Source organism: Apium graveolens, chromosome 3 (genome assembly GCF_009905375.1).
Source record: "Apium graveolens cultivar Ventura chromosome 3, ASM990537v1, whole genome shotgun sequence".
Taxonomy (NCBI): Eukaryota; Viridiplantae; Streptophyta; class Magnoliopsida; order Apiales; family Apiaceae; genus Apium; species Apium graveolens.
The window spans coordinates 71436889-71454191 of NC_133649.1; the positions used below are offsets into that span (position 1 = coordinate 71436889).

The 17303-nt window shown below is 34.7% G+C and overlaps 4 protein-coding genes across 7 annotated transcripts; 1 reads left to right on the top strand and 3 right to left on the bottom strand.

Annotated features, from left to right (window-relative positions):
- Positions 1–641: 641 nt before the first annotated feature.
- On the top strand, positions 642–2612 carry LOC141712411 (GDSL esterase/lipase At1g71691-like). The gene is made up of 5 exons (XM_074515338.1): positions 642–1003; positions 1109–1233; positions 1425–1664; positions 1908–2157; positions 2250–2612. Exons 1-5 carry the CDS (start codon positions 724–726, stop codon positions 2468–2470), a joined length of 1116 nt encoding a protein of 371 aa, XP_074371439.1. The 5' UTR covers positions 642–723; the 3' UTR covers positions 2471–2612.
- Positions 2613–2728: 116 nt separating this feature from the next.
- Positions 2729–6021, bottom strand: LOC141712412 (agamous-like MADS-box protein AGL12). 2 transcript variants are annotated; one of them, XM_074515339.1, is made up of 7 exons: positions 5558–6021; positions 5359–5452; positions 4596–4657; positions 4311–4410; positions 4124–4165; positions 3250–3318; positions 2729–3162 (listed from the first exon to the last, which is right to left on the bottom strand). In XM_074515339.1, exons 1-7 carry the CDS (start codon positions 5737–5739, stop codon positions 3040–3042), a joined length of 672 nt encoding a protein of 223 aa, XP_074371440.1. In that variant the 5' UTR covers positions 5740–6021; the 3' UTR covers positions 2729–3039. The 2 variants fall into 2 exon arrangements, with proteins under 2 accessions (XP_074371440.1, XP_074371441.1); XM_074515340.1 differs by having other exon boundaries at positions 3250–3291; positions 5558–6016.
- A 4063-nt stretch (positions 6022–10084) lies between these two features.
- LOC141712413 (putative 12-oxophytodienoate reductase 11) lies at positions 10085–12886 on the bottom strand. The gene is made up of 5 exons (XM_074515341.1): positions 12731–12886; positions 11808–11948; positions 11565–11695; positions 11214–11390; positions 10085–10854 (listed from the first exon to the last, which is right to left on the bottom strand). Exons 1-5 carry the CDS (start codon positions 12802–12804, stop codon positions 10250–10252), a joined length of 1128 nt encoding a protein of 375 aa, XP_074371442.1. The 5' UTR covers positions 12805–12886; the 3' UTR covers positions 10085–10249.
- Positions 12887–13843: 957 nt separating this feature from the next.
- LOC141712414 (12-oxophytodienoate reductase 1-like) lies at positions 13844–17147 on the bottom strand. 3 transcript variants are annotated; one of them, XM_074515344.1, is made up of 6 exons: positions 16784–17146; positions 16163–16211; positions 15925–16065; positions 15684–15814; positions 15312–15473; positions 13844–14778 (listed from the first exon to the last, which is right to left on the bottom strand). In XM_074515344.1, exons 3-6 carry the CDS (start codon positions 16032–16034, stop codon positions 14174–14176), a joined length of 1008 nt encoding a protein of 335 aa, XP_074371445.1. In that variant the 5' UTR covers positions 16035–16065; positions 16163–16211; positions 16784–17146; the 3' UTR covers positions 13844–14173. The 3 variants fall into 3 exon arrangements, with proteins under 3 accessions (XP_074371445.1, XP_074371444.1, XP_074371443.1); XM_074515343.1 differs by having other exon boundaries at positions 16163–16447; XM_074515342.1 differs by lacking the exon at positions 16163–16211 and having other exon boundaries at positions 16784–17147.
- Positions 17148–17303: the final 156 nt, after the last annotated feature.

A 17303-nucleotide genomic window follows, 5' to 3' on the forward strand; every position in this document is an offset into this window, starting at 1 on the left:
TCTCTGGTTCCCGAATTCCAAGAAAATAAAACTACAAATGTAGTGCATGGAGAAAACAGAGATGTACAGTTGTAGACTTGTAGTTTCCGGTTTCCGCTGCCCGTGTTAACATCGACTTTTTCATTCATTGTTTTATGCAAGAATCAAGAATGACCATAAACCGCATAAAAGGGCAATGGTCCATTTTGATATTTATGAGAAAATTAGTCAATTTTAACTGAAATGCAAGGCAGAATTGCTGTTAAACATGAAAATTAATGTGAAACTGAAACATGTAATCAAGAAAAACTGGGTTCAGAATCAGTTGCTTTGAAAGTAAATGTATATTTGCAACTCCAATCTAACTAAATTTTAACGGAGTTTTTAATTGTTTTTTTTATCTCATCCAAAGATAATTCCAACGTTTGCATGTTAAACTTGTTGAGAATGAAGAAATGATTTTTGGTTTAATGGTGGGAAATGAAAGTCAAACATTTTGAGATGAAATAACAGGCCTCGAAAATATAAAAGATAGCAAAAAAAAGGGGTCACTCGCCAACTTGGAAATCGTAGCTTGCAGCAGGCATACATAAATAAGCATGCAGTATGTTTACTAAAATGGAAAATTACAGTTGAGCTCATTTACTCTTCCTCTGTCTATTTAATCTTGTCTACTACATTTACAAGCCAATATGTAACACTCTTCTACCTTTATCTCTCACATACTCAACCCACACAGTTAATATGGTTAAAGACATGATCAGGAAGCTTTGTTTGTTTGTGTTTATAATCTTGATGTTTAGTAGAAATGGAAGTTTAGGTCAAGTAGGTGATGAAGCTGCTACTGCTGCAAGGAGAGAGCTGGTGCCAGCACTGTTTATATTTGGAGACTCTCTCATTGACAATGGCAACAACAACAATCTGGCTTCCCTTGCTAAGGCTAACTATTATCCTTATGGGATTGATTTCAGGGGTGGTCCTACTGGTCGCTTTTCTAATGGTTACACCATGGTTGATGAAATAGGTAACAACTAACTCTTTACTGTATGTGTTTGTGGAGAGTGTCAGTGTGCATTGCTTAATACAAGTATGTGACGTTTGCTTTTGTTGTCAACAACTGAATATGCAGCTGAGCTCTTGGGTCTGCCTTTAACGCCAGCATACTCGCAAGCTTCCACCGAAGATCAAATGCTGCATGGTGTAAATTATGCTTCTGCTGCTGCTGGAATACTCGATATCACCGGAAGAAACTTTGTGAGTACTGCAACTTTGTTCGAAATTTTTTTATTTTTTTTAAGAAATGAGCTGAAGGTGTACATAGACCGTAGTTTGAAAAAATTGTAGAAATTAAACCAAACATACACAGTGTGTCTCACTCGAAACTAGGGTATGGACAGTTTTGCTTAATAAAACTGTCTCTTTTTTATTATGCATTTAATGTATAGGTTGGTCGAATACCATTCAATCAGCAACTTAAGAACTTTGAGAACACGCTTGATAAAATAACAGACAATCTGGGAGCACCTGATGTAGCACAATCACTTGCCAAATGCATTTTCTTCGTAGGAATGGGCAGCAATGATTACTTGAACAACTATCTCATGCCTAATTACCCCACCCGCAATCAGTTTAATGGCCAACAATATGCTGATTTCTTGATTCAGCAGTACAAAGGCCAACTCACTGTAAGTTTCTAGCTAAATGTCATTTTGTATATATACCTGAACATGCTATTGCTATATTCTGTTTTTCTCTCCCTTCGAACGTACAATTATATTTCACTGCTATGCACAATGTTTAGATCGGGAAGAGTAAGATATACGCATATGTTTACTCTATGTTCAAAGAAATTGTTCTGGTATAAATCCCGTGCTATAGTTCACTATTAAGTACTAGATGTTGTGTTAAATATGTGTTTAATTTTACAGAGACTCTACAACCTCGGAGCAAGGAAAGTTATAATTAGCGGGATTGGATTATTAGGGTGCATTCCTAGCATTCTGGCTCAAAGTAATTCTGGAAAATGTTCTGAGCAAGTCAACCAACTGGTTTTACCTTTCAATACTAACCTCAGGACAATGGTCACTAATCTCAACACTAATCTTCCTGGTTCCAACTTTATTTATCTTGATATACACAATATGTTCCAAGATATCCTCAGAAACTCTAGATTGTATGGTAAGTAATTTTGTTCTGTTTTAACATGTTAACTTCTTGACTTTCGTTTACATATCATATAATTGTTTCAATATATTTTAAAATTATAACAGGATTCTCCGTCATAGACCGAGGATGCTGTGGGATTGGAAGAAACAGAGGGCAGATTACATGTCTACCATTTCAACAGCCATGCCGAAACAGGAACCAGTATGTATTCTGGGATGCATTTCACCCAACAGCAGCAGTGAACATCATAATGGGAAGGAAAGCATTTGCTGGTAATCAAGATGTTGCTTACCCAATGAACATCCAGCAACTTGCCAATCTTTGATAACTTCTCGATAACTTATATATTAGTCACGAGTGGAGCAGAAACTGTCATCCATTAGAAATCACTAATAGGTCTGGCAAGTTTGTAACTTTGAAAGTAAGAATTTGTTTCCACTTATTATATGGTAAAAGTTTCTGGTTAATTGCTCTCTATTTTACATCAAACTTAGCAAAATGCGAAAAATGTTGTAATGCTATAGGTCCCAAACTGATTTCCGAATAAGCTCTCAAATGCATCCCAAATTAGATTCCGAATAAGCTTCCAAATGCAGTTATATTTAACTTTCTCCTTACATCTGTGTCAGTATCGTAAATGCATACGAGAGCTCAATGGGATTCAATTTGGGACATGTAGCCTGACTCTAAACTGTAATAAGCATTCTATTGATTTACAGCTTACTGATGAACCAGCATAATAACTATACAATGTAGATACAAGTCATTGGAAATATATATTACAGAAAAACTGAAATGATGCATCGTATATGTTTTACAAGGCTTGAATTTCTGAAAGCAACCATGGACAATTATATATGAGTTTGGTTTTTATTTTACGCAACCTTATAGATATTACAGACTAGCTGTATTATCTGTATGTCCGAACTGATATATTTCATTCTGCATTGTAAGCGGATAAGCTATATTATTTATCACCGGAGCATCCATGTTTGTAAACCCATATTGACTGATCATCTACAATGGAAAGGAAAATAGATCGATTAAAATTTCAGTATAGTATTAACAACAGAAAATTGTAATGTGTTATCGTTGCTCCATTACCTTGTCATTAAGATAATGATTTGCAGCTCTGAGTGTTTCCTCCTTCAAGAAAGAAAAACAGAGGGATAACTGTTAAAACAAAACAATCGGCAAAAAATAAGAAAACTTTAGATGAAAGAGTATTCTGTCACTATAGAGCCAAAGAAGAATAATGAAGTGTACATGCAGGAGGCGCTAAATAAATTTACAGTGAACAAGGTCCATCGTGTTTAGACTGGACCTCAAGCAGTTCTAACCAAGAAACTGGTGGTGTTTAAATAGCGAATGAATAGGGAAAAGGTGAAGACTCACAGGGTTGCTGCAGTAAACTTGGCCGAGGATAAGCACTGTGAATGGATGCATATTTGAGGATTCTGGATTTTCTATTGCAAAGACTCATCCTTCACCCCTTTCATCCAGGACAAGGTCATGAGTTAGAATCATCACTCCCCTCTCACTTAAACAGAAAACATGTTGCTTTCAAGTGACCGCTTGAAAACACCTAGTACGGGGACCTGCGGTTTCTAGTTTCTACTGATTACTATGTAACCACTACTTTCTGAAGAAGAAAAGCGATTCATGGTATGACATCTGAGGAAAGCAGTGTTTTGACATATGCAACGTATACTCATTTTATTGGACTGGTTTAATGGATGCTCTGAGTTAGGAGCGCAGCACGTTAAATTTCATTGGAGGTCTCTGTTTTGAAGAGAAGAAACTAAAGGGAGCCATATTGAGTCGAGAATAACAGCAAAGCAAGTTAAAATAAAAGGTTCTTGCGGAATCTGATATTCTATGAGGTATCAAATTTTGATATCTTTGGGGTGCATGTAATTAATGTCTTTATAATATGTGTGAGGTATCAAATGAAATATTGGTACTTATCAATGCTGACCTTATTCTTCAGCAGCTGGATTTCTTGAAACATTATATCCATCTGCATGTTGCAATATTAGAGATGTATACTATTAGAGATCTTTACAAAATAAATTATAAAAACATGGCTTATCCATACTTCAAATTTGGAGACCTCAATATCACAGAAAATTAATCAAGATAAAAACTATAAATGTTGTTCTTACCTTGACCGATCGAATATGGCTTATCCATACTTCAAGATTCTTTTCAAGCATATGCAGTTCATCCATGGTCATTTTACCTGTTCCCCCTCCAGACATGTACCTATTCATGTGAATCCTCCTTATTAGTATTTTTTTTTTGTTATTGTAAACAACGAATGATTAAGAATTATTATCGTAAGGTTTTGTTTTCTATCCTAGTTTCTGAGCTTGAAGTAGCTCAAAATGTTAAGTCAACAAGTGATTTGAAGAGAGGGATTACATAAACAAGTACAGAATAAGTGGTACCTGAGACTCTTTTGCAGTATATCGATTTCATTTTTCTGCACATCAATCTCCATTTTAGTATCCTGGAAAATATAGCAGTGTACATCTCATTCAGTTACTTCTCCGAAAACTATCACTGGCAACTCTCAGTCATGCTTATTAAATCATTGAACTTGTATGTAGATCCAAATGATTAATTTAGATCATCATACATTTACTTGATCTGCTAATACAGCTCAGTTCTGCTGAATGTTTTTCTTAGGGTTCTGCTAAATGTAATTGGCTAAGTTGTGTAACATCATCTATATGTCAACTGATCTTGCATCAACCTTACACTGTCTAAAAAGAAAATCATTCAACTTTGAGCTTTATTATTGTTACAGTTACAATCAAGATTAAGGTGATGATAAATGTGCAGAAACTCATAGGTGCAGCCTACATATGCCTTTTATTTTCAGGGTACAATATTACTACTAAGTTAGATATCAGTTTTAGCCAAATTTAATTTATATACACATATTTTCAGTCAAATTCTACCAACAACCCATCTAAACTATAAACCTGCAAGATTCAGGTTCCATGAAAGAATCTGAATGCATCGTTTAGTTTAAAACCATAAAGATATCGCTCACAAAATAATACAAATAAGATTTACTAGAAATATTAGTACGATTCACCTTGTCCAGAATTCGCAGGCCTATAATTTGTACAGTAAATTACTTTAGATCTAAAAAACACACATATGTTTGTACGTGGAGGTAAGGATGGAGACCGGGAGAGATACCTGAACTTGTTTTTCAGTGGCTTGGTGATCCTTAATTTGGGGATCAGCGCCCCTAGTTGAATTCAAATACTTGTCCACAAGCCCTTGCATGGTTCTGAATTAACAACATTGTTATTAATCAGAGTAAGTATTCAGTATGTAAATTATGCATTCCAATAAATGTTATCCTAGGACAAATATATTTGGCCTACTAAATTACCCTTTAGTAGCAAGATCATAAAGCTTTCCATGAGCTGAAAAAATAAATACACCGATTTCAGCATCACACAGCACTGAGAGCTCCTTGGCCTTCTTCAGAAACCCTGCTCGACGCTTACAAAAAGTCACTTGTCGGTGCACTGGATTCTCTATTCGCTTCATCTGAATTTTCCCACGAACCATGGTTGAACAGTCCTAAGATCAAAAAAAAAAACTTTGGAAAACTGATCTCACACTATCTTTCTTGACAAAATGAATAATCTGCTAGGTGCTTAGCCCTTGCAGACAACCTCCCACTAGTTTGAACTAGCTTCGAGGCTGTTGCATTCACTCTATATCTTCCTCAATGTTAGCTTCAAACACATTTCACCATTTCTTCACAGCAAAGGACTTTATATACTAACAGGGTAGCTTCTACCCATTTAGTTCTATTTTTAAAAATATCTTTCCTCTTTGTCTCCATATATGCTAAAACAATGGAAAATAGAAAAGAATCATATTGAATATCATTTTTATATACCCGTATATTGTTATTAAACATTATTTTTGTAGTTGGGGGACTGGTAACCAAGAGCATTGATACTCTGAAATCTTTAATAAATTCTCCCTCAAATTTCCTGAGCTTTATACTAACAAAATGTTATTCATTTGTTTTTAGATCACCTTTTAGTTTGTTTAATATTTATGTCCAATCATTTTGAAAGAACACAATACATATCTTCAAATTATAAAAATAATTACATCGACTCCACCTGAGAATGCATGATATTTAAATTCATCTCATTTATTTTTTGCAATATTGCTGTGCATGGTAATGAGCAGTGATTAATGTTGTATTATCACATAATACGGATTAGGGAATACCTCTATTTTTATTGTATTTTCGCAATATTTCATGTGAGAGGAAGACCTCTATATCTCAGTTGTCTTTCAATGAGAAGAAAGCCTCTGTATATCAGTTGTCGCACAATACGCAAAAAAAAAAAAAACTGATCTTCCTCGGTCCCAGAAACTTCGCCAAATTTCACAGTCCGGCTATTGTAAATCATAAAACAGTTTCATTTTGGACAAAGAGCGTCCAGATTACATTTTCAGTGCTTATCACATATATGCGACTCGTGAATATACATGACCTTTTGATTCTGTCCCATGTTTCAGGTATATTCTCAACTTCTTGCTGCACAACTTCATAATGATTAACCTTAAAACCAGCACAACTAAAGTTGATTAAGCTAGATTAATAATATATACGAGTACACCGGAAATCAAACCACTGAAAAACATAGACTAATTTCAGCTAAAGATAATCATCATGCCTGCAAGTATTTCTTGTATACTTATAAGAGACATCAGTAGTAATAAAGTTCATTTTAAATCTGAAAGGCACTATGTTATTGTAGTATTCACTTTTGTTTAGTGCTAGGTTCAATAATTTAGGTGTCTTTAGTAATCGTACTTATCCGCAGAGCTTTGTTTTTCATAAACAAGCACGTTCACCATGTACCTAACGGCTATAAGGTGTAATGATATCTCACTCGCTTCGTCTCCTCACTATGTTTACACAATGTCGAAGGTTCAATTTTGTCAAAGACAGGAATATGTGTGAATGTGTTTAGCTAACAAATAAATAATGCAACCCGCCAAGGGACCATCACAAATAGAAAATAAATATATTAATTAAAGACAGGTATGAACTAGGCCAAAACGATGTTAACTAATTAACAACATTGGTTTTATGTTATGATTATTGGAGGAGACAGGCTGGGAGCAGAAATTGCAATGGTACATAAAAAATATTGGGTAAGAATTAAGGATACATACAAAGAATTACTAAAATAAGTGATATTTCAACAAATTATATGTTTGGTATCAATATTATCTTTTTGCACAAGTTGTGATTCTTCTCGTCCACTTTGATTGGACCAATATATTCCAATTCAGAAGAGTACTTGTACGGAAATGTATTAACTGACAACTTCACCCTCGGATTCTGATGTGGAACTATTTGATTGGTGCTAAGTAAGGAGTAACAGTAATGTAGGGTCAGCTGCAACCAACATCATCTGAAATTCCAGCCTAGTCAGCATTGCAAACTGCATTTTCATGTTCAACCCACCAATGAAGTGACCATGTTGGGTTTGCTTTTATACACTTTTTCCTAAAGAATGCATCTCAAACTTTTGTGGTTTACATGCTCAAACAAGTTGTTTCATATTTTTTAAGGTTTAAAGTTGAAGAATTCATTAGTGAAAGTTCTAATTAGCTTTTCTGATCGCCATCATCTTAAGTTTGAAGACTAGAATCTTATCAAATCACAAACATGTCATATATTTCTATACTATATATACGGGTAGAATTTGAGTTTCTTTTGAACGAGTTCAAAATTTGGTATGGAAAAATTATGTTAAAACCATACGAGCTACTCAAAATTTATTTCCGTGTTTCTACTGTTAAATAGGGCCGGCCTTGAAGTTTACATCATTAAAGTCAAAATTAGTTTACGAGATCCTAACTTATATACAGGCTGCAGTTTTCATATAACTAGTTTTAAAAAGAATTCAGATAATTTTTGGTGATCGAGTGTTAAGGACCTAAATATATGTAACAGCTATTCATGGAATAGAAAAACAAAGAGGGGATATCATCCCAAGATCAATTTCTGCATGGAGAGGTTTGTCAATTCAACACGTGGAAGTTCTTGTGCTTGCTGATGATAAAGCTTAGATTCCAGAAATCTTTTGAAGCAATACAACTATACATGAACACTAAAATAAGGACCAAAGTTAATCAACTGAAGCTATTGGAGAAGACCTAACTTTTTTATATGAGTGGGCTACTTAGCTGGGGACTGCTGAAACAAAACTAAAGGCCTTTTGATTTAAAACTAGATGGTTCAAAAGGGTAAGTACCAGGTGGTTCTGCATAGACATGATGTCATTTATAGAAAGGAACTACGTGACGCATTAGATATATATTCAAAGCATTATTCTCTTACAAGTTGCATATTAATTTCACAATTTGGGTCTTAACGGTCGCTAAATTGTCAACGAAAGATAGCTTCAAATGATGAAAATGTTGTTTCAGGGACTTGATCAAATCGCAGAGTATAATTTTAGTGAGGTTTAGACGGCTGGCTCAGGCAAGCTTACTGACGAATTTACATTTCTGTGCATGTTTGCGTTGTATAAGAGCAAGCCCAATCATAAAATATTACTCCCTCTATCCCGGCCAATTATTTACGTTTAGTTTGTGCACGGGTTAAGATATAAAGTAGTGAAAAAACAAAAAAAAAAGTGAGAAATATGTATAAAGTAGTGAAAAGGCAAAAGAAAAGTGAGTGAAGTAGTGAGACACATTGATTAGGAAAAAAAAGTGGGAAAGTGGTGGGACTCATTTACTATTTTTGATAAATTTTGAAATGTAAAGAATTAGATGAGACATCAAAAAAGGAAAGTATAAGTAATTTTTGGTGATTTAAGACATGTTTTTGAATTTAACTCCAATAATGTTCTTATCTTCATTCCTTATTATTATAATACTAATAAATTTGAATGAGATATGAAAGGAAGATAGAGAAAAGAATTAAATAGAAGAGAAAGAAATCAATTTTTTATTAATAAAAATGATATAAAGGATGACTTGTGGTTCCTTAAAGATAAGGTATGAGAGATGTGTTTTATTGATACAAGGAACCTAAGACACTGTTGGAGTGCAATTTTATGTCATATTCCTTGTATTTGGATTTTTGAGGATATTTAGAGAAATTATTGGACTTGCTTTAAATACTTAGAACTGGACTTGAGTATTGGGCCGGAGTTTTGACGAGGAAAGGGATATACTATAAAGTTTTAGTAATAGACTATCAACCAACTTTCGATGAACCCATAAACTTAAAATTCGGCCTGATTTCAAATTTAAAATTATTATTTTGAAGTAAAATGCAGTTTGTTAGAGCACTATTGTCACAGTTAAAATTTCTGAGAACAGATATTTTAAAGCTATAAGTTATATTTGTCAAAAAAATGCAGTTTGGTAAATGGGTTATGTTATGTAGATGTTAAATTTTAATAGACATTCATCCTAAAAAATGTTGATTTATCTCATATTGGTTCTGGAAGTGTAAGGAAAGCTGGTCTAAATTGGAGATGGTAAGATTATATCGCATGAATGAAAGACGGTAGATTGCCAAGTGTATGATTGAGATTAGAGGAACAATTCCGGTGATTGACAGAGAAGATTCTAGAGTCCGTTCATGGATGTGCAATGCTTATGCAGCAAGTACTTGATTATTCTGGCAAAGAAGAATTCTAGTAGTTTCCTTCACAACCGGAATTTAAGTGTCAAGGTTTACTTCTCAAAAAACAAGTGTGTCAAAGGTTTAAACTATGACTCTACGATCAAAGTGCATGCATGCTTTATTACAAGTTTTAGTACCGACTATAGATGTATAAACCTCAAAACTTATCAGGATGACAGTCCCAGCTTCAAATCAAATCTGTGGTCCTCATTAGTGCTTGCAAGCAGGAAATCAAATAATAATGTAAATAGTTTTATTAAACCGCATGAAGCTTGAGCCAAGAATTATATAGATAGAATAACAACAGATGTCATAGCACTCAGGAGAACACATTGATAATCCCTAATGATTCACACAGAGGGAAAACAATAACAACATTAAGCTTTGTTTTTTTTCCTACACTTGAGCACTGATGGTCTGATCAAGAAACGGATAATCGGTATAGCCAACAACCGGATCAGATAAATAAAATGTGTTTCTATCATACTTGTTGAGAGGAGCATTGAGCTCAAACCGCTTTGGTAGATCTGGGTTTGCCAGGAACTGCCGACCATAGGCAACAAGGTCAGTACAGTTCTCAGCCACAGCATTATTACCATCTTCTCTATCGTAACCCCCAGCAACTATAAAAGTACCATGAAATGCTTTTCTCATAGGGACAAGACTGTGGTGGGTCTCGACCCTCTCTCCCACACTTTTCATTCTTGGCTCAACCATGTGGGAGTAGAGAATGCCATATTTATTCAGTGATTCAGCCATGTAGAGTCCCAGTGCTTCTGGATTAGAATCCCCTGATTCCATGTAACTTGCAAAGGGTGAAAGCCTTATGCCTACTCTATCTGGTCCTATCTCTTCTGACAACGCCTCGACAACTTCTAAAGCAAATCTGCAACGATTCTCCAAGGAGCCTCCGTACTTGTCTGTTCGGTCATTAACTTGATCTTTCATAAATTGGTCAATCAGGTATCCGTGAGCACCGTGGATCTCAACTCCATCGAAACCTACATTTCGAATAAAAGGAAAGAAAACATCAATGCAAAGAATTCCTATCCCTGCATAACTTTCATAATCTCGTATTTTTAAAAAATGAAATTGTTCAACAAGCACGCAATCATTTTTGACTTTATGAAGCCCAATTGAAAAACCAAACTTTCATAATTTGACCTTGCAATGGCGATACTGGGATTCAAGTAAGCTGCTCAGTAGCATCAGAAGTTAATATAGACGAAAATTATGTTCTCAAGTATCCAAGATTATAAATGGGAAAAATGGTGTTTGAAGTGATCAGACTATCTCTATGTCCAATCACTCTCTCTTAACACATTTTACCGAAGCTTTAGTTTTCACTTAGTAGACATACCAGCTTCCATAGCATTCCTAGCAGCAAGTCTGAAATCATTTATATATTGAGGAATTTCCTCTGTACTCAGTTGCCGAGGTGGCGAAAATTGTGCAACATCAATGCCATTGCTTCGAATTTGAGGAGCTATCATCTTGTCTGTACTAGATACTGGAGGCTGTCCATTTGGCTGAAAATCTGCAAAAGCATTTGAAATTGATTAAACAGATGAGGAACTATCTTTACTTTTCGATACAAAGGCCAAAGGGTAATTGCTGAATTAAATTTAATCTCAAAAATATTATTTCTTTATATCTTGCTACAAATGCTAAATTACGCAAAAGTTGAACTGTAACCAGGCAAAAGTATTACCTGAATTTGAAACCCTCCCTACGTGCCAGATCTGACAAAAAAAGATGCCACCTTTGGCATGAACAGCATCCACAATAGGTTTCCAGGCTTCAACTTGTTCCTTTGTCCATATACCAGGTGTATCCGGATACCTTCAATCAAGGATTATTTTGTTACATTGCAACAATATTGAAAAATTGCAGTTGCACGAGTCTTGGCATAAATAATACCAGAATAATAACAATCACATATATCCATGTATACCCTTGAGCAGTGTCAGAAACACCGGTGGCTTCAGATATGAGAAGGCCCCCTTTTGTGGCTCTCTGGGAGTAATACAATATAGCATGTGGCTGAGGAACATTTCCATACGATCTTTGTCTTGTTAGAGGTGCCAAAACTACTCTGTAGAAATTAATATGTGAAATTAGATTATAAGCAACCTTTTAAAGCTCTTTCGCCAAACAGATTATCAAGAAATTATAACACAGCCTACAAATATCATCCAAGTTATCGGAGATAAACATTTTAAAAGATGCAGTGCTATGATGCTATCTGAGGCGACAAATATTTATATATATATATATATATATCTGGAATCCAATGCTGTCAAGGTAAAGATGATTTTAAACAATTTATCAATATCTAAGATCATGGTGAAATGAGTTATACTGAAAAAAAATTGGAAGGAGGTTTGAGTAATGAGTTAACAACTTTGATGATTAATGAACATAAACATATTTATGTTGGCAAACAAGACAACAAAGGTAGTATCATTTGAAGAAGTAGAAAATTAGTCAAGACGATTCATATATGCAAGAAATCTAAAATGCAGGCAGAAAATCACTCCCCACACATCAAAAACACTAAAACTATAAATTCTTTGAAGATTTTTTTTCGTAAACATCGAATTTCCAGTAATGCGTCTAAAACAGATCTATGTCGAAAAGTCCCTTCATCATTATTCATTAACATTGTTCAATGTCTGTGCAATCAGGATCACTCTATCACAAAGACGCCAAACGACACAACAGTAGAATCAAATAAAACCACAAAATGGGTTATCATCAAACAGTTAATTAACTCTCCGCTCAAAATTCAAGAAACAGAATTTACAGGCACAGATAAATATATGAAACAACAAAATTGAAGACATGATCAATGTAACCTAAAGCTCATATTTATACCTGTGAGAAAGCTGAAAGTTACCCAGTTTGTATGGAGTCATAAGAGATGATTGAAGGGTTTGCACTTCTGCCATTATTCCTTACACTGAAGATTCTCTAGATATTTTGTGTTTTCTTGTGTGTGTAATAATATTACGAACTCCTTGACAGGGGTTTTTATAGGAAACAGAGGAACTACCAAGTTTGACCAGAGATATAGATACTGACATGGCTAAACAAGTTGACAACGATAATTGTTAATGTGCCCTTTTTTATGCCTAGTTCGGTCAAACAAACAATTAAATAACACTACTTCAAATATTCAATCACGTATGTAATGACGCAGAACTTAAGTCACGTTTGCTGTGACAAACAATTATGCCTGCAGGCTGCTGTATGAATCTACCACAAAACTTTTTGTTCACAGCGTTGCATTTTGTATAGATATGTAGATGACGCATTTTAAGTCAGCTTTGAACCAACTTCTGTAACAGTAAAAATGTGGTGTTTGAGCTGCCTATAAAATTTTAGGTTTGAACCAATTTCTTATGTGATTATAATGTAACCTAAATTTATAGCGGTAAAAATGCTGAGTTTCAGCTATGTATAAAATTTCAATTTTGAACCAATTTCTTATGTAATTATAATGTAGTCTAATTGTTTATCGCTAACTTTTGAATATACTCTATACTTGTAACGGTAAAAAACTGGTGTTAAATTATGCATAATATTTTTAAAAAATATTTATTTAAATTGTATCTTTCTTTTTATTGCGTTATTATTTAGAACATCTCCAATAAATAGTATCAAGTGTGGTGGCAATCATGCTACATGAGTTGACTTTATACTTTTGTTAATTGGAGTTGTGGGATGTTATTGAAATGTCAAGTGAGTTGGCACTCTATGCCAACTTTATTTGTGATTTTGATGATATATAAAATATTATTTTTCTAATATATTTTATTATAAATTTTTTTGTCAAAAAATAATATGAACGAGAAAATATAAAATATAATATTTTTGATTATGTTCTAAAATTGGTAGGCCTCGAGAATATCAAGAGGTTACTAAACGGTAAAAGGCTTGTTTCAATTTCTAAATAATAATTTATGAACAAGTAATTTTCTGCACCAATTCGGTTTAAGTGGCCAGAATGAGATTCTGGAATCTGGATATATTCCATTGCATAAACAAAAGACAACATTCACCTATGATATGAGTGAAGCAACAACAGCACCTCAACATCCGGGACTCTCCAAGAACAGAGATCACTACACAAGTAAAAACTAAGATACAACATTTAGCAAAAAAAAACTATAATACAACGATAAATTCCCAAGCACTCTTATTGATAGAGGCGAAATACTAACTAATAGATGCTTCCACAGTTTAGGCAACCACAACAATAATCTCCAGCATACTGTTATGAATGACAGTAAACAAGAGAACATAAACCTCTGTTCCTCATGTTTCGGCACTATCTGTTTCATCAAGAAACGGATAATCAGTGTAGCCAACAACTGGATCAGATGTATAAAATGTGTTTCTGTCATATTTGTTGAGGGGAGCATCAAGCTCAAATCGCCTCGGTAGATCAGGGTTTGCCAAGAACACTCGACCATAAGCAACAAGGTCTGCACGGTTCTCAGCCACAGCTTTATTGCCGTCTTCCCTCCCATAACCCCCGGCAACAATAAAAGTACCATTAAATGCTTTTCTCATAGGCGTGAGACTCTCAGAGCATTCAAATTTTTCCCAGGCAGTCTTCATCCTCGGCTCGATCACGTGCAAGTACAGAATGCCGTATTTATTCAAGGATTCGGCCATATAAAGTCCCAAAGCTTCTGGATTTGAATCACCTGATTCCAAGTAATCTGCAAAAGGCGAAAGCCTTAGTCCTACTCTATCCGCTCCTATCTCTTCTGACACAGCTTCAACAACTTCCAAAGCAAATCTGCAACGCTTCTCCAAGGAACCTCCATACTCGTCTGTTCGGTCGTTGATTTGATCTTTCAAGAACTGGTCTACCAGATATCCATTAGCACCATGGATCTCAATTCCGTCAAAACCTACATGTGGTATAGACAAAACAGCATCAATGCAGCTAACTTCTGGCCATCATGCACAAATATCCACAATATAATTATGATTCCTCCATTTCACAAGTAAAGTTTCATTATGATGAAGTCAAATCCAATGATTCGAAATACAAGAAAGTTTTGATATAATGCTTTCCATGATTAGTGTCTCTTAACTAAAATACACATTATTAGCATAGACAAATATAATTGTATACATGAACTGCATTTAGGATTTAACAAGTCGAATTTTTTTAATAAAATAGTCTCTTAACTAAAATATAATGAATAGAATAAAATTGCACAAGTAGAGAGCCTAGTGAGAAGGCTCTTTACCCCATCCTCGATCATGGTTTAAAATCCTTCCTCCTCCACGTACATAAAAATCATATATGCATAAGGAAATCTACGTACACATGTAAAAAAAATTGTTTACATCACAATGACTATCTTCATTTCACCTTTGTTCCACAAACTTAGAGCAATTTTGTGCTAAGCACAAATAACTGAGCTTAATGACGTACCAGCCTCCACGGCATTCTTTGCAGCATGTCTAAAATCATTTATAATTTGAGGAATTTCCTCGGCACTGAGTCGTCGAGGAGGCGAATAATGTGAACCATCATTACCGGGACTTAAAGATTTATCTGTACAAGAGACTGGAGCCTGTCCATTTGGCTGAAAACCTGTTACAAGAATTCAAATTGAAGGTACCTTCATTTTTTTAAAATGTAAATACTATCTTCGTTAAAACAAACATTAATCTTGTAGTTATTTAGAGTTGCAAAAATTCTTTGATTTTAATCTTGCTTTAACTGTTACAGTTGCAATAGTTAAACAGAACTCGAGCCAGAAAAGAACTTCTGTTAAAGGACATAACTATTCGAAATTAGTACCAGTATTTGAAACCCTCCCTGTGTGCCAAATCTGACAAACAAATATACCACCTTTGGCATGAACAGCCTCCACAATAGGTTTCCAGGCTTCGACTTGTTCTTTTGTCCATATACCAGGTACGTCTAGATACCTTCAATCAAAAATCACATTTGTTGTACACTAATGATATCATATATGCAGCTTCATACATATTTACACTAAAATGTCTAATTGAGAAGAATCACAGATATCCATGTATACCCTAAGGCGGTGTCAGAAATTGGAGCGGCTTCGGAAATGAGAAGGCCGCCTTTCGTGGTTCTCTGGGAGTAATATAATATAGCATGTGGCTGAGGAACATTCCCGTACATTCTTTGCCTTGTGAGAGGAGCCAAAACTACTCTGTAGAAAGTATTATGCAAAACTATAATGACAGACAGAATATAATCATCAAAGAAACAGAACTCGAGCTACGATTAATTATGGGGTAAAACATTACACTGAACTAATTACTCCTTCCACATATCAGAATACTTTTTCGGTTTCACCTGTAAAGTACCATCAGTAATGCCAATTTAAAGCCAGAAGCTCCACTGCCTTGTATAAACATGTACTTTGAGAATTTGAAAAATTACAGATTCAAACACTGAGCAAAAGATGAGAGAGTTGTGATCTATAAACATTTTGGTACTATGAGGGTTAAAAAGAAAGGCAAACCCCGCACAGACAATTTAGTTAACAAATATCCAAGATTAGAGTTCTCGCCTCTGGTACTGATAACGGTCTGGAATCAGGAAGAAGATTTATGCAATCAGAAGAAAATAAGAAATTAGAACTAGAGTAATTCACCTACAATACTCCTAGAGTTTCTCAACTGCAAATGGAAAAATGTGTATGGATTGTAAAAAAAAAAAATTAGTTATAGGTTAACTTCCTTGTATAGGTGAACACCAAAATGAATTCCAGTAACCAAAAGGTTATTATAACCACTACATGCTTGTACTACAGTTCACAACCACAATTGAATAATATCAAAAACTTATGCTTTTATATACTGCCCAAGCCCAACCATAGATTTGATTATTTTTTATCACAAGATCAAGTAAGCTGAAGAGTATACCTGTGAGAAAGCTGAAAATTGCCCATTTTGTATGGGGTTAGAAGAGGAAGTTGATGATTTTGCTCATCCTCCATGATATTTTTCACTGCAAAATTCTTTGTTCCCACTTGTAAAATGAGGACATCACCATCACCCAACTGGATATTTACTCAGGAAAGATAGCAAATTCTATTTTCATCCACATATAATGAGATTAGTTGAAAAAATATATGTGTCGATCAGATGTGATCAATATTATCCAAATATAAATGATCATTATTATCAAGTTGTCAAAATGTGAGGCTTGCAACACCCATTTTCCATCATGCAACAGTAAGAAACTAAAAAAGTTACCGTCAAACATCAGTCGTGCAATACTCAGTCATAACAAAGGCTCGAGGCCAGTCAGGGCTGGCAGTATGGTGACACGATCAAACTTGAAATATGTAAGTTGCGTATGTATTTTGAACTAAGAACTCTACTGCAAGTTGCTAATGAAATTCGTAGGCTCAATAGATAAAATAATATTTTAATTGTCAAG

Bases quoted from the DNA above. Each gene is read 5' to 3' on its own strand.
- LOC141712411 (XM_074515338.1), top strand. From the start codon at position 724: ATGGTTAAAGACATGATCAGGAAGCTTTGTTTGTTTGTGTTTATAATC. The intron at 1,004-1,108 runs GTAACAACTAAC...CTGAATATGCAG, and splicing joins CACCATGGTTGATGAAATAG to CTGAGCTCTTGGGTCTGCCT. The intron at 2,158-2,249 runs GTAAGTAATTTT...AAATTATAACAG, and splicing joins CAGAAACTCTAGATTGTATG to GATTCTCCGTCATAGACCGA.
- LOC141712413 (XM_074515341.1), bottom strand. From the start codon at position 12,804: ATGGCAGAAGTGCAAACCCTTCAATCATCTCTTATGACTCCATACAAA. The intron at 11,696-11,807 runs GTATACATGGAT...CCTTGATTGAAG, and splicing joins GTTTCTGACACTGCTCAAGG to GTATCCGGATACACCTGGTA. The intron at 10,855-11,213 runs GTATGTCTACTA...TTCGAAATGTAG, and splicing joins TAGGAATGCTATGGAAGCTG to GTTTCGATGGAGTTGAGATC.
- LOC141712414 (XM_074515342.1), bottom strand. From the start codon at position 16,857: ATGGAGGATGAGCAAAATCATCAACTTCCTCTTCTAACCCCATACAAA. The intron at 16,066-16,783 runs GTATACTCTTCA...TACTTTCTACAG, and splicing joins AATTTTCAGCTTTCTCACAG to AGTAGTTTTGGCTCCTCTCA. The intron at 15,815-15,924 runs GTATACATGGAT...TTTTGATTGAAG, and splicing joins ATTTCTGACACCGCCTTAGG to GTATCTAGACGTACCTGGTA.
- LOC141712412 (XM_074515339.1), bottom strand. From the start codon at position 5,739: ATGGTTCGTGGGAAAATTCAGATGAAGCGAATAGAGAATCCAGTGCAC. The intron at 4,411-4,595 runs GTACCACTTATT...TCACATGAATAG, and splicing joins ATACTGCAAAAGAGTCTCAG to GTACATGTCTGGAGGGGGAA. The intron at 3,163-3,249 runs GTAATGGAGCAA...TTTCCATTGTAG, and splicing joins ATCATTATCTTAATGACAAG to ATGATCAGTCAATATGGGTT.